At 45.1% G+C, this 20,034-nt stretch overlaps 1 protein-coding gene across 2 annotated transcripts; it reads right to left on the reverse strand.

Moving 5' to 3' along the window:
* Positions 1-258: 258 nt before the first annotated feature.
* On the reverse strand, positions 259-18,538 carry UMOD (uromodulin). 2 transcript variants are annotated; one of them, XM_077918522.1, is made up of 11 exons: positions 18,461-18,538; positions 11,903-12,043; positions 11,115-11,756; positions 10,894-10,983; positions 7,805-8,007; positions 6,408-6,556; positions 4,925-5,170; positions 3,991-4,153; positions 3,592-3,676; positions 870-905; positions 259-460 (listed from the first exon to the last, which is right to left on the reverse strand). In XM_077918522.1, exons 2-11 carry the CDS (start codon positions 11,982-11,984, stop codon positions 390-392), a joined length of 1,767 nt encoding a protein of 588 aa, XP_077774648.1. In that variant the 5' UTR covers positions 11,985-12,043; positions 18,461-18,538; the 3' UTR covers positions 259-389. The 2 variants fall into 2 exon arrangements, with proteins under 2 accessions (XP_077774648.1, XP_077774649.1); XM_077918523.1 differs by lacking the exon at positions 3,991-4,153.
* Positions 18,539-20,034: the final 1,496 nt, after the last annotated feature.

Below are 20,034 nucleotides of genomic sequence, written 5' to 3' on the forward strand. Positions count from 1 at the left end.
CACATTCATGGAGAGCATCATCTGTGGCCTTGGATTGACTAGGAAGGAGAGCAGGAGAAAGACTGGACCACTCTTGTAATAAATTCATCTAAGAAGAGCACATTAAATTGATCTAGATCAGTGTTTCCCAACCTTGTGCCTCCAGCTGTTTTTGAACTACAACTCCCATCATCCCTGACTAGCAAGACCAGTGGCAAGGGATGATGGGAATTGTAGTCCAAAAACAGCTGGAGGCACAAGGTTGGGAAACACTGATCTAGATTTCCATCCCCTCCACCACAGTAAAAGAAAATCAGCACGCAGGTAGCCCATTGCGTTTTCCTCTCTCTGTTTGACTGAATCCTTCATCAGCTTACAGCTGCTTCAGCAAGGTTTTCTCTCGTTGGCTGTTAAGCAAATGGATGGATGGAGAAGACCAGAACAGCAGACATCAGCACGGTCACCCACGCTCCTTGTAAACCTGATGAGGAAGAATACTCTCATATTCAAAGTTTGCAGGTGAAAATGATTTCAGAGATTTGTTTCATAGAATCGTAGAACTGTAGAGTTGGAAGGGATCCAAAAGATCATCTAGTTTAAATTCCCCTTTCCCTCGTAAGATACATGACCTTATGAGTCTTATATAAAACACAATTTGGGTCTGGTCCCAAATTTGCTCGTGTTTCATTTGTAAGACACAGAAGGCAAAACATATCTATTGCATTTGAGAAATGCTACAAAATGTGTCCAAGTTATCATTATGCATGCCTACCCTTACATGGGATTTTTTAAAGCCAGAACAATGCATCCAAATAATAAATTCAAGTTTGCTTTTTTTATTTATTTAGTGGGAACCCACCCACCCTTCAGGTAACAAAAAAAGAGCTTACCTTGAGGTGCAGCAGCCCCAGCAAGATGTTCAAAACCTGTACCAGGTGGCAGAAAAGGGTATTTTATTTTATTTTTTATTAGATTTATATACCGTCCATCATCGTAAGTTGTAAGGGCAGTTCACAGGATAAAAACAAGTAAGTAAGTAAAACAAAACCGTTAGTAAGGATCACTGTACATTTTGTACAAACACCCATTTTATGGAGCCATTTGTTTCTGTCCATAAGACAGACCCGAATGCAGTTCCCTTCCTTTTGTTTGCCTGGTGAAATTATTCCTCTCTGTTATCATCCTTTCCATTGTTCCTGCCACTCTGGGTTATTAACTAGACCTTTCTGGTTTTTACCACTAAAAGTAATAGAAAGAAAGCAGTGCAGCAATGCATGTTGCATACTAAAAAATTCTGCTTACTGAAGCCGCAGGAGGGACCTATTTGACAGCAGGGTAAGCGAAGTTCCTGGGCTCATCAGTGTGGTGCATTGGGTGGAGTTTTGGACTGTAAACTGGCAGATAGAGATTCTTTTTCTGCTTAGCTGTGAATGGGGATGTTGGAGAATTCCTTGCAAAATGGAAATTGCCACAATTCAAGTGTTTGCCGAGGTCAGGGACAGAAATCATGCCAGCAAAAATGAGTGGTATCAGTGCCTTTCTTTCTTTTGTTTGGCTGTGAACATTACGTAAGTAATTGCCTTTAGAAATTGCACGTCATTTGATAAAGCATACAGAATTTTCTTTCAAAGGCTGGCGGACCAGAATTTGGGGCTAAGCTGTAGCAGAAAAGTTAATGGAGGAGAGACACCAACATTTGGAAAAGTTCATTTGATGGTACATAGTACCTTCTCGTAAATTGTGTGATCCAACAACAAGGTCAGATTCTTCCGCCTCCCCTCTAAAAAATCTATATGGTTGGATATTATTCCCATGCATGAGGCTTACAAAGCGCTGTTAAGTTTTATTGTGAATGTGTAAAATTATCGTCAATGTTGTTCCCATTATAATGCTGGAGTTTATGGACAGACACCCAGTTTAAGTTCTGTTTTGGTTAGCGTACTATGTTTGTTTTATATTTTGTTTGTATATTTTACAAAATTTTAATACATTTATGGGGGAAATGATTACATTATTTTCTGCATTGTTCCACTGAAATGTGTCAGTGTTAATGACATAAGTATGTTTGTTGCAGTCACTGCAGATGGCAAGTTGAGTAATGTAGGTAGGTTTCAGTGGGAGCTGGACTGTAGCAGCTGCAAAATTTCCAGTGTGATGCTGGCCATTGTCTCCCTTTCGTTCCCTTAACCTAACCAACCTCACAGGGAGGATCTGGAATGCTGCCCTGAACTTATTGGAGGACAGGCGTCATGAAAAATGACAGCTATAACAGGACCAGTGAAGTGCTGCTATTCAGCGTTCCAGCTAATCTATTCTATTCCCTCACTCTCATTTATTCCATCATTCACTCAGCATTCCACATCTATTGAGCATCCTTAGTTCCACTGGGCTGTTTGTGGGTTACTCCCTCCATTTAAGATTGCTTTCCTTCTCTTTTAGGGAGGGGTAGACTAGTTAAAGCTATGGTTTCCCAGTAGTGATGTACTGAAGTGAGAGCTGGACCATAAAGAAGGCTGATCGCCAAAGAATTGATGCTTTTGAATTATGGTGCTGGAGGAGACTCCTGAGAGTCCCATGGACTGCAAGAAGAACAAACCTATCCATTCTTAAGGAAATCAGCCCTGAGTGCTCACTGGAAGGACAGATCGTGAAGCTGAGGCTCCAATACTTTGGCCACCTCATGAGAAGAGAAGACTCCCTGGAAAAGACCCTGATGTTGGGAAAGATGGAGGGCACAAGGAGAAGGGGATGACAGAGGATGAGTTGGTTGGACAGTGTTCTCGAAGCTACAAATATGAGTCTGACCAAACTGCGGGAGGCAGTGGAAGACAGGAGTGCCTGGCGTGCTCTGGTCCGTAGGGTCACGAAGAGTTGGACACGACTAAACGACTAAACAACAACAACAGACACCAGCCCATAGGCATGTATAATGAGAGTCCCTGGTATACTCAAGCAAACCCAGTGTTTAAAAAACTAGGGATCAATGGAAGCAGACAGAAAGAAATGCAGGCAGAAGAAAAAGGCTGGAATGGATTGACAGAAGTATAGCCGAGGCAGAACCTGCTGATCCACTCCAGACTTTTTCTTCTGCCTGCACCTGCTCTGTCTCTGTCTCATGGCTCTGTCTCCATCTGAGTTCTGCTCACCACCTTTTGTGCAGCAAGATCTGTGAAGGTGAGGGGCTGCTGCTGTGGCACACAAGCAAGGAGAAGGAGGAGGAACTATCTTGCCCTTGGTCATCCAGATCTGCCCTGCCTCTGGTCAGCTTGGCATGGGTCTATTTCTCTGCGGGGAAAATCTTCTATTTGGTTGTTTTGGTTAGCTTTTTGTCATTCCGCCCCCTTCTTCCATCATTGAAACAAACAAATGCATTTTAAAAGATCCTTGGGTGCACCTCCTAATGAAATGTGCTGCACATTCCTATGCATGAACCTAGCATTCTCCCCAATATGTTTCTTTCTTACATGCAGGGACTTTCCTTGTAAGAAGAAGCAGCCAGCGATTCACCTACAAGCTGAAATCTCCAGCCTAGATACAGGTCCAGCACTTTTGCCCTTGTTATTGTATTTGAAACACACACACGCACACACGCACACACACACACGTCTTTACCTTGGCGGGCAATGGGACCCACATCCAAGAAATAGCCCTTTGCGACAGCAGCAGCAGCCTGGCGACTTTCAATTCCTGCGCAGCGCTACAGGAGAGAAATGTGATTTGGTTTCTCAGGAAGGGATGAAATGGATCATCCATTAGTATCAGAGTACATTTGAACCCACTAAGCTACAATTTTGAGGGCACAAGGAGAAGGGGACGACAGAGGATGAGATGGTTGGACAGTGTTCTCAAAGCTACTAGCATGAGTTTGACCAAACTGCGGGAGGCAGTGGAAGACAGGAGTGCCTGGCATGCTCTGGTCCATGGAGTCACAAAGAGTCGGACACGACTCAACAACAACAACAACAACAACAACAACAAGCTACAATTTATACTGATGTGCATCAGGCTCACCGGTCTGCATGGTCCAGCGCTAGGGTCACAGAGGCGGACTTCGCAGTGGAGATAAACGAGGTTATGATTCCCAACGAACTTGAACACTTGGAGGGAAAACCGTCCTTGAGCCGAGACTCCATTTTCTGGGACTGTTATACTGGCATCCCGTCTGTTTGGGCAGCTGTAAAACCAGCAAGAACTTTACGTGAGACGAGCCCCACCAGTCCATCTAGAATAGGGGTGAGGAACCTTAGGCCGAGAGGCGGCATGTAGCTCATCAGGCCTCTCCTTCTGCCCCTCAGAACTCTCCCTAGCCACACCCCCTCTTCACTGGCCACACCTCCCTGCTTCACACCCTCCTTGAGTGTTTTGCCTGGCTGGACTGTGTCCCTGAACTCCAATCATGACTCTTGATAATGCCCAGGTGGAGGATAGAGAGGGATGAGGTGCATGTGTGTAAACACTAGCTCAATGCACAAAGGTAAAATTTGCATCTTTTGCTCCACCCACTTTTGCCTCTGTCCCACCCAGGGGGCCCCAGAAGGCTGCCCAGAAGGGAATGTGTCCAGCATCTGTCTCCAAAATGGCTCGCCAGATGTTTCCAATAACCCCATAACACAGAGACATCAGAAATTCTGTTAGACACAGAGGGGGAAATTAGACACAGTGGGCATATCCTTTTCCCAGTATCTTCCTAGTCTTGCTTCTTAAAATTAATTTCCGTGTGTCGCTTTTCTTCCACTGAATTTACAAGAGCATTCTGGAGCTTCCCAGACAGGCACTAACCAGCCACATATTTTCAGCTAGGTTGCAGCCTGCCCTTGTATCCCTGATCCCAATCCGGATGCTGCTTCCACTCTAGACTTGATTTCACACACCCCGGAACCCGATCCTGAAACCATGAATGGAAAAGGACAGTCCCTTGATCAAATCCACCCCACCCTTACTGTACCTGTTTTGAATGATGAAATATTTCAGAGGGTCAGCGGTGTCTTCTGTGGGTGTTGCAAAGCAATTGTCCATCAGCAAGACAAAGCTGCTCACGTCCCCATTGGTGACCATGACACCAACATAGAGCCAGGTCTGAGTTGGCAACACGGCCATTGCTCCCTCATAGGGTGAGGTGTAGTTTTGGTCTCTGTAGAGAGCCATCTTAATTATAAACTGACCTGCTCCTTCAATGCTGATGTTGGTTGAACTGGAAGGTGAAAAAAAGGAAGTAAGTGTGTATTCAGATGTGGGGATTATGAGCATAAGAAGATGCTGTTGGCCCATCTAGTTCAGCATTCTGTTCTCACAGTGGCCAGCCAGATGTCTGAGAGAAACCCACACAGGGTTGCAGCACCATGCTTCCAGTAGCTAGTATTCAGAAGCATTGCTACCTCCCACTGTGGAGAACCAGAAGAGGTATGAAGAGGATGGAGCAGAGACAGACAAGGCAAATAAGTCTTGGGTTGCTGGGGAAGGACTCAGGGGAGGAGGGAGACTTAAAGAGCTGTGGGAAAGCAGCAACCTTCAGTCCTCGCAACTGCCTCATTGGGGCAAGACCTACTGGGAAGTGATGCTGTGCTCACTAGGCCTGAACTGCTCTGTTTCTTTGAATAAGAGTTAGCTTCATGGACACCTTATGAGTATTCAATGGTCTAAACCACTGAGCCTCTTGGGCTTGCCGTTCAGAAGGTTGGCGGTTCAAATCCACACAACAGGGTGAGCTCCCATTGATCTGACCCAGCTCCTGCCAACCTAGCAGTTCAAAAGCAAGCCACTGCAAGTAGATAAATAGGTACCACTGTGGCGGGAAGGTAAACAGTGTTTCCATGCGCTCTGGTTTCCATTACAGTGTTCTATTGTGCCAGAAGCGGTTTAGTCATGTTGGCCACATGATCCGGAAAGCTGTCTGTGGACAAACACCAGCTTCCTCAACCTGAAAGCGAGATGAGCACCACAACCGCCATTGATGGGACTTAACCGTCCAGGGGTCCTTTACCTTTTACCTTTTTTTACCCAACTCCCGCCTTGACAGTGATGCCCTTGCAGAACTTAGCAGGGAGGAGGATGAGAACAAAACTACAATTAGTTCGCTCTGTCTGCGATTGCCTCAGGCTCTGCCTGCTCTCTGGGCTCTCTGTGTTCTGCTCTGCCAGTCTTGACAGGCATCTGCCACCACTGAACTAGCTTATAGTACAAAGGTAAAATTTACATTCATTGCTCTGTCCAAGTCTGCCACTGGCCCTCGCCTGCCACTGGCATGTTGCCCCTGGAAGGTTGCCCAGAAGTGAATGTGGACCTCAAGCTGAAGAAGATTTCACACTCTCTGCTTTACAGGCTCTGCTCCCTCACATTACTCCCCAGTGGTTGGAACCCTAAATAGAAATGAAAGTATCATTAGGCAAGATGAACAGCTTTCCTCTTATTACTTATTAGTAATGCAGTACCTGACAATGGGTTGGATGGCCGTTCTAAGGCTAGTTTCCATATCCAACGGGTAGGAGCACAGGAAATTAATTTTGATTTCGTTCTCTCTAATGACAGTCCCATCAGCCAGATAGAGTGTGTTGCTATATGTAGCATGGGTTTCATTTTTCTGAAAAGGGGAAATAAAAAGAATTAAAGCAGCTCGTCTACTGACTTCAGCACAGTTACATGTGCCCCTGGCTAATTATTTCCAAGTGCACATTTCTAATGTGAAAGTGAGAGGGAAGCTACTTTCGAGGAAATGGAAACTAGCCCCCTTACTCCCCAGTTTCATAGATGCTCCCTTTTTGTCTCCAGTGGCTGCTTTGGCACCATTGCTTTTAAAAGTATCTCCCTCCTGACCACAAGAGTCTTGTGTCTTGGCTCCCTCCCCAAAACACACTTCATTTTAAGTAAGAAGGAGTTCTTTATTTGAGCAAGTACAGGCTCAGCAGCAGACACAAGACTCAGGAAAGTACAGGGGTTCAGAAGAGCAGGGCAAGGAGTTCAGAACTGGATGGAAGCAACCAAGATGTCCCAACAAGTTGCTATGCACGCCAAGCTTCTAAAGACAAGACACGCCCTGCTCCCTCACCAGACTTGCTTGCCTTGTGGGAATGTCGGGGTTGGATATGGGTAGGTTTTTCTGCTCCCATCTGCTAAGGTCCCTGGTTCTAGGAGACAAGACTGCACCCTCCTGCTTGAGCTCCTGTTCAGTTACTGCTGACTCCTCTTCTGCCTCCCCTTGTGTTCAAAGCCCTCCCCAACTTCCACTGAGGCTCCACAAGCAGGTCAAGGGAGGGGGAGACCAGTGTCCCGGCTCCTGCCTAGGAAGTGGCTGAAGTCAAGGTGTAAAGGGGAGAGCCCACTTCCTCTGACCCAGTTTCCCCACCATTCAGTCTGGTCCATTTCTTCTTCCTTCTGCAACAGAGCCTGCCAATGTACAGCTGATCCCAGCAGCGCTGTGGTGCTCACAACCTATAGCCAATCAGGGGTCCTGTAACCGGAATGGTGATGCCGTGCTATTGCTACAGTGTGAAGTCACTACATGATTATGTGACATTGCAGAGTGAGGTCAGTGCTCCAATTTGCCTTCACTCTAAATCAGGCTTCTTCAGCCTCTGCCCTCCAAATTTTTTTGGCCTACAACTCCCATGATCCCTAGCTAGCAGGACCAGTGGTCAGGAATGATGGGAATTGTAGTCTCAAAGCATCTGGCGAGCCGAGGTTGAGAAAGCCTGCTCTAAATTGACTTCATGATGAGACAATGTAGCCAATCATCTCCTGCCTTAAGTATTTGCAGATATGAGAACCATCTCTAGGAAAGGATCCAGAAAATCCTTCCTGGTAAGGCTTTCCCACTGAATAGAGAACCTACCGTCAACAGCGTTCCACACTGGCCAGCTTGGGTGGGTGTCACCACAGAGACCACTGTTCTATTCCCCTGCTCTACAAAACCAGCACATCGGTTGTCTCTCAGATGCATGGTTAAATTCTGGAAGCTATTGAGGGTGCAGTTTGCCATGGAGACCTTGATTTCATTTGCACCACACTCCAGTTGTGGCTCCAAGTTAGAAGCATCTTAAGAACAAGAACAAATAGTAATTGTAGTGGCAGCAGCTGTTAATATTTACTATGTACATTCTTTTACTGCTAGATTATTTCCCCCATTTCAAAAGCTCAAAGCAGTTCATATATTGAACCAACGATCTGTTGTAATTATTATTTTACATTCCTAGCTGCAGGAGTGTCTCTGTGTGGAATAAGTAGCATAGCAAATGCAGAGGGGTTTTTTGTTTTTACAGTAAACTGTAAGTGTTGTAATTCTGTGGGGCTCAGAGTTCATTCTGGCTAGCTGATAAACCTCTTGCAGTGTCTCCTTTGAAAACAGTGGTGCTTTGATTGACATCAAGTAATCGTGGGAGTTTGGTGAAGCAGAGTTGCATAAAGAAATAGTCTGATAAGACTGACTGTCAAAAGACTCAAGCAACAGACAGTTTATTACTCCTGGCAAACAAAGCCGTTCTGAGCACAAGCCATCCTGGGGGTCATGAGGTTAACAAAATGAAGGGAGGTCTGATACTAACTGGAGATTGAGGAGGAAGGAAGAAATGCCTAAGAAAATAAACAATCTACAGGTAGTTATTTAAGAAGGACTCCGTGAGGGAAGAAAAGGTTGCCTATCACACCCTACTTGTTCAGGTAGCTTTGTTGCTTTACAATTGCAAGTTGCTTTACTCCCAACAATATTATGAAATTTCTGCCCCTGGCGATTAATCTGCGATGGCTCGTTTGCACGTGCCATTCGAATGTTCAATTAAAACAGGGATGGGAAACCTACAGCCTCCCAGATGCTGTTAGATTGGACTCCCATCATCTCCAGGCAGCATGGCCAATAGTCAGGGAAGATGGGAGCTGTAGTCTAACAACATTTGGATAGTAATATGTTTCCCACCCTTGGTTTAAAAGATGGAAAATCTGGATTTGGGGCAGCCACTGTGATGTTCTTCAGATGTTTGGATTACCTCCCCTATCTTCCCTGGCTATTGGCCATGCCGGCTAGGGATAATGGACATTGTAGTCCACAACATCTAGATGGCATCCGAGATGCTTGCCTGACGCCATCTTTGCAAACCTTTAGTTGCCAGGCAAAAACATTTCTTTATAACCAGGCCTTTGGCTGATTGAACATGTGGGGGGATAATGTGATAGGAATTTTATGGTCTTAGATATATGGTAATGTTCATAACCGCACGTACATAGATCAGCACAGGAAGGCCAACCTGGAACCATTTTGATTCCTAAACTGACCAAATGTTTTCTCTGCAAGGTCAAAATGGAAAAGCCTCCCCATTGTCTTTGACTTCACAAATCCTATCTTAAAGGTATGTCTGTGTTTGAATAAGGGTGTGAGCCTTATCATTACAAAAGACTGGCCAGGCTCCTCAGGCAATCCAATCAAGTAACCTGCCAGACAGGAAATAAACAAGCGACAGGAGAAAAAACAACATGCAAATGTTCTGTTTTAGACCGCCTTTTCTGTGATGTATCTGAGGGGTGGTCTTAGGTTACACCCCTTCTGTGATGTATGTATAATGTTTCTGGGGGTGGTCTTGATCTACAGGATGGGAATTTCAAAAGTCTTTATAAGCCCTTGCACAGCATTTTTGTGGGTCCTCCTCCTTTCCTGTGTGTGAGGGGAGCACCCTGTTGCAACAGATCAATAAAGATCGAGCTTACTAGCTGCTTTGCTTCTCAATATTCTCTGGTTGGCCTCTGTTATTTTCTCCTACCAATAGGGAACCTATGCAAGGACTCTATATGGGCTCTTGGATACCCCATAAGGGAAAAGGGCATATTTTTATTTACAACACATGCTATAGCTTTTTAAATGTGGGGAGGGGGAGGGGAAGGGAGTTATTGATTTGTTTTTGTTTTATTATGTATCTTGTGTTCTTATTTTGTATCTTTATGTTGTGAACCACCCTGTGATCTTCGGGTGAAGAGCGGTATACAAATTTAATAAATTCTAAGAATAATAGATAACGTTTGGCACCCCTGATCTGTATATAGTGAGGGGGGGAAAGTATTTGATCCCCTGCTAAATTTGCCCGTTTGCCCTCTGATGAAGAAATGACCGATCCATAATTTATAATGAGTGAAATAGGTATTTGATCCCCTATCAACCAGCCAGATGTTAGGCTACCTGGTATCTTCACTGTATGTAACGAGCTGAGATTAGAAGCACCTGCTGTAAGGGAGAGGTCTTACCTGTAATCCCAGCTCGTTACAGTACCTGTACAAAAGACACCTGTCGGCAGAAGCAATCAATGACCCAAAACACACGGCCAAGGCAACAAAGGAGTGGCTCAAGAAGAAGCACATTAAGGTCCTGGAGTGGCCTAGCCAGTCTCCAGACCTTAATCCCATCGAAAATCTGTGGAGGGAGCTGAAGGTTCGAGGAGCTGCACATCAGCCTCAAAATCTTACTGACTTGGAGAGGATCTGCAAAGAGGAGTGGGACAAAATACTTCCTGAGATGTGTGCAAACCAGGTGGCCACCTACAAGAAACGTCTGACCTCTGTAATTGCCAGCAAGGGTTTTGCCACCAAGCACTAAGTCAAGTTTTGGAAAGGGATCAAATACTTATTTCACTCATTTTAATGCACATCAATCTGTGACTTCTGTCTTCTGGGTTTCTGGGGGGTTTTCCTGTTGTTATTCTGTCTCTCACAGCTACAATAAACCTACCATTAAAATTATGGACTGGTCATTTCTTCGTCAGAGGGCAAACGGGCAAATTTAGCAGGGGATCAAATACTTTCCCCCCTCACTGTAAATGAGCCCTTGCATGCCAGTGGGCGATGTCACGACTGTCCTAGGGTAGTATCAATCATTTCTCCTTTCTCGCTCCAATGCTCTTTCGTCTTGGTCCTTCCCAGCCACGACACCCTCAATGCACCTACCAGAACTGCAGGCGCAGCCCCATTCCCCATTGATCAGCTTGCACTCTTCTGCACTGCATCCGTGGCATAGGCTCTCTACGTACGCAGGATCTGGAAGATTGCATTGATGAAACACAAAGTGGATCGTGATTCACAGGTAATGCAAATGAAATAAATTTAAAAAATAGATCGCTCTTTTCCCAGTGCAAAACTTTTCTCCAAAACAATTCCAAGCAACGTACCTGTGCAATAAGTCAAGGCGCAATTTGGTGTCCCTTGAAACTGGTAGACGTAATAACCACCTACGCAAGCTTTAATCTGTACAGGGATAGACCAGTGACAGCAGTTACCACTCCAGTCGGCACAGGCGGTACGGGTTACTATTTCATCATTACGGGTCGGGTGCAATCCATTTAGCCACATGGGTGCAGCAGTGTTGCACCTATTGATTGGCACGCAAGATTCTGGCATGCGCTCTCCTCCACTACCTACAAATCGATACCACCCTTTTTTATCACTGTCACAGTTACTTCCAGCCCCGTAGGAGGTGCTTCGCCAGGGTTGATCTAGAACCGTGTGACTCGAACACGGATCGGAGCAGGAACGGGATCCGTTGAGTCCCACACATTCTTCAGCAAAGCCAGCAGGTTTGCAATGGAAGCCATCTCCATCGTAGCCCTCGGGACAGGAGCAGGAATAGTTGCCGTGGGCGTTAATACAGGTTGCTAAGGAATGGCAATGATTTAGACCGTGGCTGGAACACTCGTCCACATCGGAGCAAGTGGCCCCGTCTCCAGTGAACCCATCTTGACAGATGCATTGGCGGAGATCTCCATTCTCCTCGCAGGTGGCATTTGGGTGGCAGTCTGAACACTGTACTGTAGCTAGTGAAATAGAATATGAACAGGGAAATGGCTTTAGCTTAGTGGTAGAGCCCATGCTTTCCATGCAGAAGGTCCAAGGTTCAATCGCTAGGTTCAATCACAACAGCAAAAAGTAACTCGTTAAAACAGGACATTTGTCTCCTTACCGTTCACCAGCCTTGTCGTCTGTGCAAAGGTGGAACATCTGAGACTGACTAAGAACAAGAGCAGATTAAATGGATGCTTCATACTTAGCTGTAAAAGGAAAAGCGACGATACCCAAGAACACAGGGCGACAGATAGCCAGGCTGAAAGGAAGACAAAAAGATATATATTATTCCCTAGAAATTGCACTTTCTCATTTTCAGAACCTATTAATAAAAGAAAATCTGGCATTACTAATAAGGGCTCATCTGGGCCAGAGTCAAATATCAAGGACTGCTCCCTGCTGGTTCATGTAATCCCCAAAAATCAATATGAAAGAGACCCTTGTACTGAACCTCTAGGCCTGCGAACAACTTACTTTAATAAGGAGGGAAATATATAAATAAAAAACTCATGGACTCAGCTTTAAAGCACTCAGGAGTCACCGTATTTCAGTTGAGCTCCAATTGAAAACTAAAGCTTTAGTTTTAAAGAACGAAATTTTAACCAACCACTCCCCAAACTCTTATAAGCAGTTTGCAGCATCGCAACACATGGTCAATACAGTAACCACATTTGTTGATGTGCCTATGATGTCCGCATATTGTTGTGTCTCTGCACATTCATTGGAACTGAAATAATTTTTTGAACATGTCCTTTTGTTATCTTTTGTCAATTTTGTATTGAAATCCCACATAATGAAATTAAGATTTTGACCTTGGCTTTGAACTCAAACTTTGAAATTTGGTGAAACTGGGTTGTGCTGCTGGACAGCCTTATACCTGCTTACCAGGGAACCAGTCCTTTCAGACTCAATGGGACTTATTTCTATGAAGACAGCACAGTATAAGACTACACCATTAATATCAGTAGAAGCTTCTTTTGTAATTATAATTGTTCATTTCTTTCAACATTTGTATAAAATAATAAAGCATGCTAGGATCACATTTCCGAGGTACATTTTCTAGATAGAATAAAAGCTTTTTGCAGCATTCAAAATAAGTGATAAGGCATGCCAGTAATTCATTAGGCATGTTAGGAAGTTCTTTGATTGGTCAAGTTTAAAATACAACCCCTTGCCAAGTATCAAATCATGTCTTAATTCAACTACTATTGCATGCCAGCTATCAGTTCCAATAAATGTTCAGTATCATTGCAAGTCAATTGTCAAATATTGTAAAACTAGTTACCATTGCATGTCAGCTATCAAATAATATGAAATGCACAATATCGTCGCAAGGCCATTATCAAACATTATCAGATCTTAATGCCGTTGTATGTCAAGCTATCAAATACTCTCCAGTGTCAGTGTGCAGCATTTTATTGCTCCAACTCTAGAGTAATTTCCACCAAACATGCTTCAGCTGCAAACTCAGAATAGCCAACAAATATTTGATATCAACATTTGCACAAAAGGACGTTAAGCATTTTTGAAAGGCAATTCTTTTTAATTAAATGTCATGCTCTTGTGGGAACAAGAAGAACCATGGGAGGATCACTGCATGCGGTCATGATTCTAGCTCGTAATATGCTAGCCCAGTATTGCACTGGCTCTCCCTTGCAGTAGCTTTTAAACCCTCAACAGGATGACACAATCCTTGTGCTCCCATAGCTTCTGCAGTGGACTTTTTGTTTCTCCCTCTCTCATAGCAATAGAACTTGGGGACATCCAATGATGCTGATTGTTGGGAGATTTATCCCAGAGCCAGTGTGGTGTAGTGGTTAAGAGCGGTGGACTCATAATCTGGTGAACCGGGTTCGATTCCCCACTCCTCCACATGCAGATGCTGGGTGACCTTAGGCCAGTCACACTTCTCTGAAGTCTCTCAGCCTCACTCACCTCACAGAGTGTTTGTTGTGGGGGAGGAAGGGAAAAGGAGATTGTAAGCCGCTTTGAGACTCCTTAGGGTAGTGATAAAGCGGGATATCAAATCCAAACTCTTCTTCTTCTTCATTTAGCACAAGCAAAAGAAAGTACTTCTTCACAATGCACCGTTAAACTATGGAATCCCCCCCCCCCATTTTTTTTGTGATGGCTACCATCTTGGATTCCTTTTTTTAAAAAAACCACAGAGGATAAGGCTTCCAGTTTGTTTCCAGACCCAACTCAAGATGCCCATGTTAGCATTTAAGGCCCCAGATATCTGATAGACCACCTCCCTCCTTACAGACCCCATCAGGTATTAATATAACCAGAGGTGGATCTTTCGCTCTTGGAAGTTTGGGACTGGTGACCCAAGAGAGAGCATTATCTGTGGCACTGCTAAGTTGTGGAACGCCTTCTCCACAGAGGCACACCTTCACAAAATCATAGAATTGGAAGGGACCCTGAGGATCATCTAGCTCAACCCTCTGCAATGCAGGACTCTGCAGCTGTCCCATAGGGGGACTGAACTTGCAACCTTGGCATTAGCACCATGCTCTAACCAGCTTTGCAATGCTAAAGACATATCTATTCTACCCTGGCCTTTGACACTTGACGTGTGTTTTTTCAGGACCCACCCTATACCTAGGATTGTAATTTGTTTTCATTGTTTTTAATTTCTGGATTTTAAATTTCCACATCATGACTATCATCACTCGCCCTTCCCCATCAGTTCCCTGTTTTCTTCTGTGTCTTGGTTCCAAAAAGAAACACCCCCCAAAAACCAAGACACAGAAGAAAACAGGGAACTGATGGGGAAGGGCGAGTGATGATAGTCATGATAGCTATGTTCTCGCTGTAGTCTGCCTCCACAAGCCAGCAGTTGAAAATCCCAAAAGTGGGAATCCCAAGAGTACAATTACAGGGATAATCCTAGCAGAGAGGGTGACTGAAGGATCATTAGGTATTGCAGTGTTCTGTTTCTTCCATTGGAGATTTGTGAGCAGAAAAGTTCTGCCATCAGAAGCCTCCTCATTGTGACGGCTCTGCTGTCCTCACTTTGCCATCGATGCCCTAATGGTGGCAGGGCTCAAAAGTGGATGTCATACCCTCCAACATTTTTTCTGATGAAAAGAGGGACATCCCATTCCATAATGATAATTTTACTAATTATACCCCACACATCTTACTGGGTTGCCCCAGCCACACTGGGCAGCTTCCAACGTACATAAGAACACAATAAAACTTTAAACATTAAAAAAAAACCCTTCCCTATACATGATTTCCTTCAGATGGCTCAGGGGTCAGATAACTCCATACCCTCCAACATTTCTCCAATGAAAATAGGGACATCCTAAGGAAAAGTGGGAAATTCCACGATCAAATCAGAAACCAGGATGGCTTCTCTACATGCAGTGGCGTAGCGTGGGGGGTGCAGGGGGGGCCGGCTGCACCGGGTGCAACATCTGGGGTTAGGGCAAATCCACAGGTTAGGGGGCGCAAATCCACGGGTTAGGGGGCGCAAATCCATGGGTTAGGGGGCGCAAATTACTTGCCTTGCCCCGGGTGCTGACAACCCACGCTACGCCACTGTCTACATGAGGGATGTCCCTGGAAAATAGGGACACCTGGAGGGTCTGGGATGTGCCAGGGTACATCAGCACAGATCACAGAAGGTGTTGGATCTTTAGGATCATAGAACTCTGATTTCCCTGGAAAAACACTTACACACAAAGCCTGACAAGGGAGAAAAAATTGCTCCATCCCTGGAAGTATTTTATTCTTCTATTGAAATAAAAGGGATGGGGAAAGACAAAGTTCCAATAACAGGATGGGGGAAAGGGGAAAAAAAGTTGCCCTGCCAGGATCTCCACCCCATGAGACCATTGACCCAGTTACCTCAGCATTGTCTACAATACTGAGGCATCTGGTTTCCAGGGTTCCAAACAGGGGCATCTCCCAGGCCTACCTGAAGCTCCAGGGATTGAACCTGCGGATGCTCTACCACTGAACTACAACCCTTCTGCCCTGGCCATGAAGGTTTAAGAAGTGGATGTTCCTCTGCCACTGACTGTCCCTTCCCCCAGACCTCCACAAGTTCACTCAGGTAGTCACCTTAAGCACATTCGGCTAGGTGTTCTTTCTTTCTGGCTCTCCTTAACCCACCCCTATTCAAAAAAATGTTGGTTGCTTCTCCCCTAAAATGTGACTACCAATAATATCTGCCAATCACATAAATTAGGTCCAGCTGCTGCCCTGTAGAAACTCCACCATTGTCAAATTCTTTGTGTTACTACCTAGGAATAGGCAATATCAAATCAACTTATACTTACCAATTGATGCCAAAGAAAAGAAAAGCTGAGGGGCTAGATTTTATTTCCCCCTTATATAGCCTTTGGAAAAGGAAATGTTTCTAAGGCTGTTTAATCAGCTTTATTTGTATAACTATATAACAAAAACTAACCTTTGGGGTATGTGGACACATTTCCTTTTTCCTGGTTCTCAAATTTCTCTATGTTACCAAAACCCTAAATATCAAGTGGTGTGTGAAAAGAGGAGAGGGTTTTTTTTTTTTACAGCAAAATGTGGCTGTGCAGAATATTCCCATTCAGGGTTGCAGCCAGCCAGCCAGCCAATTCTGCTTGGAAGCTCCATTCCAGTCACCTCCTGGTCAGTCACCATTCCACAGGGGCCTGCCTGCCCATAAAGTGGTGTGAGGCAGTTACCTCAGGTGGCAGATGCTCAAGGGGCAGTGCCCCACAGGCACGCCTCTCACCCTGCCACCGCCAACAGCAGTGCCAGCTTCCAGTGAGATCTCGCAAAATCTCATCGTTATCTCATGAGATCTCACAAAGGTCACAAAATCTTGTCAGAAGCTGCAATGGCTCGTCACCACTTTGTGGCAGATGCACCAACTCTAGGGGACAGAGGTGTCTTCGGCCCCCTCAATATTTGTTTGAAGGCAGCGCAGCCTCCTCAATGTTGAGAGGGCCTGGCATGACATCACAGAAGGCTGCACCGGCCTGCGTGGCATTGGGAGATGTGTGTGAATGGTGTCTGAGCCCGAAGAGGAAGCCCCGAAAAGACCAGAGGCACAACAGGGCTTTGTTTAGGCTGCTCAGCTTCCCCGCCTGTCAGATGCTGGTGGTGGTTGCTCGTGAGTAAACAGGCATGACTCCGATGTGTCTCAGTCACTTGCAGAATCCGGGAGTGGCCCCTTCCGGCTTCTCCCCCAACATAAGAACTTTGACACCCCAAGCCTCCACCTCCCCTCCTTGTGTTTCACCCCTCGCTGGGCGATGGAAGTGGCATGCGTCCCTCCTGGCCAGCCTGGCTAGGTGAGGCGCTGGGGCTCTCAGCAGCATCCTCGAGCCCTTTCCTCACTTGGCTGGTCCCTTCCCTTTCTTCTCCACTGGAGTCAAAACAAAAAAAATTCCTTCCAGTAGCACCTTAAAGACCAACTAAGTTAGTTCTTGGTATGAGCTTTCGTGTGCATGCACACTTCTTCAGATACACTGAAACAGAAGTTGCCAGATCCTTCTATATAGTGAGAAGGTGGGGAGGGGTATTACTCAGAAGGGTGGTGGGAATGGGTGATTGGCAGATAGCTGTGATGAGCCTGTTGACGACTCTTAACGACTGCAGTAGGTCTTACAGGAAAAAGCAAGGGGTGAGAAGGTGAAAAATGGCTTTGTCATGTATAGTGAGATAAGAATCCAATGTCTTTGTTCAGGCCAGGTCTCTCCATGGTTTTAAGTTTGGTAATGAGTTGCAATTCAGCAGCTTCTCTTTCCAGTCTATTTCTGAAATTCCTTTGTAGTAAAACAGCTACTTTGGGATCTTGTATGGAATGTCCTGGGAGATTGAAGTGTTCTCCTACTGGTTTCTCTGTCTTGTGATTCTTGATGTCAGATTTATGTCCGTTTATTCTTTGGCGTAAGGTTTGGCCTGTTTGTCCAATATAGAGAGCTGAAGGACACGCTACTCTAGTACTCTACTCTGTTTAGAGTACTCTCTGCTCTAAACAGAAGCTAACAACACTTTCTCCACTGGAGGTGTGGCTTTTCCCACCGCTGGAAGAGGAACTGCTCCTCAGGAGCTTCACAGGCTCTCTGTATCCCAACAGCCCCCCTGCCTCCCTCCCCTGTTCCGATGGCAGTCCCCTGACACCGCCAAACAACTGAAGCAGCAGCAACAGCCATGTTCCTGCGTACTCTACGGCCTCCTGCCAGCCCCAGAGCTACAATTCCAGTTCTGGATATTTGGGGTACAGTATTTTTATTTTATTTTTGGAGAGTAGTGTTTTGGAGAGAGAGTGGCTGGGAGGACATTTAGAGGGTGTTTAGAAGGTATTCCTCACTTATGCAATTTTCACTTATGCATGTGAGGCATAACCTCTGTGTAAGTGGGAAGTTGCCTGTATATATAGAAATAGAAATAAAAATAAAAAGAAGCACAGACTGGAATTAGCTTGATTTGCTCGTTTTTAACCTTGGCAGGACACAGGCTTTTCACATTTTTTGATCCCAATTGGAACGAGTGATCCGCCTTGCAGTTTTGCCCTGTTGTTTGACATTTCCCTATGATTATTGTACAATAAATAATAAGGGTCACAGACACCGTTTGAAGAAGAGAGCAAAAAGAAGCACCAAGCTCATTTTTCAAAAAATAAAATAAAATAAATATAAAATAAATGTTTGGCGTTTCACATATTTACCTTTCTCTGCCACCCAAGAGCGCAACTCAACCTTTTGCCCAAACAACCTTGTGGTTACCTTCAGCACAGAAGCCAGTGGGATTCAGCAATGCCAGCTTGCAAACAATGATGCAATATTTAAAAAAGAATAGGGAGTGGAATAGTTAGCTTGCTTCTCTTTTGCATGGACCATGCCTGGACTTGGCTAACTCATTGAAGTAAATATTGGTCTTTGGAACAAAGCAATCTCAAAGCTGCCTTGGGATACTGAAGAGCTTTCAAAGAATTGATTGATTCAGTAGCCTCAATTAAACAAAGGAAGGCTTGACTGTACATTAAGACGTGTCAAGTAATTGGAGTTTAGCCACTCAAGATCTTACATCACTTCACCTGGAGACTGTTTGCTTCTTTCAAGGACTACTTCTCATCAGCAAATGCGGCTCCATTAAGGTGAGTGAAGCACTGCCAACCTCTGTTGCCCTCAGCCAGCCCTTACCTGCCTGCCTTCTTTCTTACAACCAATCAGGAGGTGGCTCTCTCTGTCCTTGGCTCTGGCTCCATCCACTCTTGGTCTCCCTGCTTTCCACCCCACCAGTCCCAATGTGTACCAGCCACCACTGCTCCTGATCCCTGACTCCCCCTTAAAAACCCATGCACATACATTGCCCCAAACTCCACCCACCCAACCTGCTCAACTTTCATAACAGCATAGAAGGGAGCCTGAGGGTCATCTCAACTAATGCAGGGATCTCAACTAAAGCATCCATCACAGATGGCCATCTAACCTCTGCTTTAAAACCTCCAAGGAAGGAGAGTCCACCACTTTCCGAAGGAGTCTGTTCCACTATCAAACAGCTCTTGCTGTCAGAAAGCTATTCATGATGTTTAGCTGGAATCTTCATTGGTTTGGGTCCTACCCTCCAGAGCAGGAGACCACAAGCTTGCTCAATCTTCCATGTGACAACCCTTTAGCTATTTGAAGATGGCTGTCGTATTTCTTCTCAGTCTCCTCTTTACCAGACTAAACATGCCCAACTCCCTCATAAGGCTTAGTTTCCAGACCCTTGATCATCTTGGTCACCCTCCTCTGCACACGTTCCAGCTTGTCAATATCCTTCTTAAAATGGTGGTGCCCAGAACGGGACACAGGACTCCAGGTGGGCTCTGACCAAGGCAAAATACAGTGGAACTATGAGTTCCCTTGATGTGGACGCTAGACTTCTATTGATGCAGCCTAGAATAGCATTAGCTTTTCTTATTGCTGGTTTGCCCTGTTTCAGAAGGCTGTTTAAGAACATTATCATCCTGATCATTATTAAATCATATTGAAACAAACACCCATTTCCTACTATGTATAGGAATTTTCACAATAGTCCCTGTGTGTTAAGGAAGGGAATGGAGTTTTTATTTATTTAATGCCTTGATTACCCACCTTTTTCTCCAAGGAGATCAAGGTGGTATACATGGTTCACCCCCCTCATTTAACCTCAACAATAACCCTGTTAGGTAGGTTGGGCTGAGAGGCAGCGACTGAACCAAGGTCATCCAATGAGCCTTCATGACCAATTGGGGATTTGAACCCTGATCTCACAGGT

This window comes from Podarcis muralis, chromosome 14 (genome assembly GCF_964188315.1).
Source record: "Podarcis muralis chromosome 14, rPodMur119.hap1.1, whole genome shotgun sequence".
Lineage (NCBI taxonomy): Eukaryota > Metazoa > Chordata > Lepidosauria > Squamata > Lacertidae > Podarcis > Podarcis muralis.

Bases quoted from the DNA above. Each gene is read 5' to 3' on its own strand.
- UMOD (XM_077918522.1), bottom strand. From the start codon at position 11,984: ATGAAGCATCCATTTAATCTGCTCTTGTTCTTAGTCAGTCTCAGATGT. The intron at 11,757-11,902 runs GTAAGGAGACAA...CTATTTCACTAG, and splicing joins GACGACAAGGCTGGTGAACG to CTACAGTACAGTGTTCAGAC. The intron at 5,171-6,407 runs GTACTGCATTAC...TTCACCTTCCAG, and splicing joins GCCATCCAACCCATTGTCAG to TTCAACCAACATCAGCATTG.